Below are 2,167 nucleotides of genomic sequence, written 5' to 3' on the forward strand. Positions count from 1 at the left end.
CTGTTAATGGGGGCTTGTGTAAGTGGCCAGCTCGACACCTCAGCACAGAGTCTCAGGAGTCAATATGAGACCTACTAAAGGAGAAACACGATGGTTGTAGTTAAGGCCATTTATTGAGAGTTTATAAACTGTTCATTGCTGCTTTATATCTGTGACAGGTAGCCCATTCCATGCAGCGATCTTTTCGAGTAACTGGGTAGTTTATTTGGTTGCTTATATAGGTATTTTAAAGGCACCCAGTGAAACTTTCGAGGCTTAAAAATGAACATTACATTTCTAGTCTTTTTGTAGTAAGTTTCAATAACTCCATACCATTACATATCGTCATTCAAGGAGCAAATATGATACGTCGTTGTGTCGTGAGAACTGATAGAAAATCGTAAACAACAACAATCGCCGCCATTTTTTCCCCAAATCTTTATTTATTGGTGCCACCAATAAATAAAGCAGGATTCCAGTCAATGGAAAAATGGCCTTTCCCCACTAGCGATTGTTGTTGTTTACGATTTTCTATCAGTTCTCACCACACAATGACGTCTCATCTTTGCTCCTTGAATGTCGATATGTAATGGTATGGAGTTATTGAAACTTACTACGTGGAAAAAAAATACTAGAAATTGAATGTTTATTTTTCGAGTCTCAAGCCTCGAAAGTTGCACTGGGTGCCTTTAAGCATGATGTATAATATGTAATCCTCTGAAAAGGCACCATGTAAAATATATCAATTTGTATGTAGTTTTGGCCTGACATATAAAACAAGTGTCAAAGATAAGAGATAACCCTGGCTCAAACTCGAAGGAAGAAACACTGCATGTGAAACTTTACTCTATTTCATATCCCTTTGGCTTAAAGAATGTTACAAAAATATACGTATACCTTTAGTATTTCTCAAAAACTTAAACTGGTCTGATAAAATACTGTTACTGTCACAATATATGTTTTCCTGACTAAAAATGTATTTGGAGAATCAGAACAAAAGGTAAGAACAAATACCAGAGCAAAATGCCATTTCATTTGACATCAGTTATGGGTCCCCTGCTCATGTTACAGAAAGAAAGTTTCACCACAAGTTTCATTTAATTTAATTTCACACTTCACAGGAATTGTTGTACTTGTCTTGCCAAACTCTTCAATCGAATTTACCTAATCACATTTGCAATATGATCCTGTGACAAAAAGCAGGTTCCTAACCTGTCTCTAGAGCTGATACGTGTGAACTCCCCCTGAGCACAGCTACAGTAGGCTACGGCGTGCGGCTGGCATCCCCTGTGATGTCAGTGAAACAGGACCGCTGATAGGACCGTGCACAACCTAGAGCTGAGCTCTTCACCTGTTCGCATGCACAGTCGCCTCTTACCTGAAGTTGCAGCTCGGACGTGAACTGACCAGTACTTTGCTTAACAATATGTTATCTTACGTATGTTGCAGCCTGGTTTTGGCGATCGTGGTATTCCCGGGAGCGGCACTTGGTGAGATGGTCTTCCGCTGTCCAAGCTGCACTGACGAGCGTCAGGCGGCATGTCCGGAGCTCACGGAGACTTGCGCAGAGATAGTGCGGGAGCCTGGTTGCGGTTGCTGTCCGGTGTGCGCCCGTCATGAAGGCGAGTTCTGCGGCGTGTACACCCCGAGATGTGCTAGCGGTTTCCGCTGTTACCCTCAGCCGGATTCAGACTTGCCTCTTGAACAGCTAGTGAAAGGGCACGGGCGTTGCGGACGCAAAGTGGACACGGACCCCACGGTGGAACATCGTGAACAAAGTGGTAAGTGATGAAGCTTGTTAAGTGGCTGTGTCGTTCGAGAGCACACTTGTGTGTTAACGCACTACAATGAGAACATGTTCACTCAAAACACTGTTGGCAAACATAGGCTACCTCTTGCCTCGAGCACTTTATTTCTGTAAATGCATGTTGTCCTGGCAACCACTGTTGCTAAATTGCTTTGATGCACACATAGACTCACTCACTCACACAGACACACACTGCATAGCTCTATTTGAATGGAAATTAAATCAATTTAGCCCTTCATGAACATGTGCTTTTTTTGGACAACTTATTAATGATTAAATGTTTAAAGCCTGGGGTGTCTGTAGTAAGTGTTACAAAACATACCATTGACCAATGAAGCACCAACCAAGGCATGCCTAGTAGATTTGATTAGGAGACTGACA

General features: G+C 42.4%; 1 protein-coding gene across 1 annotated transcript in view; it reads left to right on the top strand.

Moving 5' to 3' along the window:
• Window positions 1-1,405: 1,405 nt before the first annotated feature.
• igfbp2a (insulin-like growth factor binding protein 2a) overlaps window positions 1,406-2,167 on the top strand; it is a gene marked incomplete at both ends in the record, with an annotated part of 11,202 nt that continues 10,440 nt past the window's right edge. The window contains one exon of the mRNA XM_080834478.1: window positions 1,406-1,760. Within this exon, the coding sequence (XP_080690604.1) occupies window positions 1,406-1,760 (355 nt within the window). The remainder of the gene's footprint in view (window positions 1,761-2,167) is intronic.

This window comes from Sprattus sprattus (genome assembly GCF_963457725.1).
Source record: "Sprattus sprattus genome assembly, chromosome: 3".
NCBI classification, from domain to species: domain Eukaryota; kingdom Metazoa; phylum Chordata; class Actinopteri; order Clupeiformes; family Clupeidae; genus Sprattus; species Sprattus sprattus.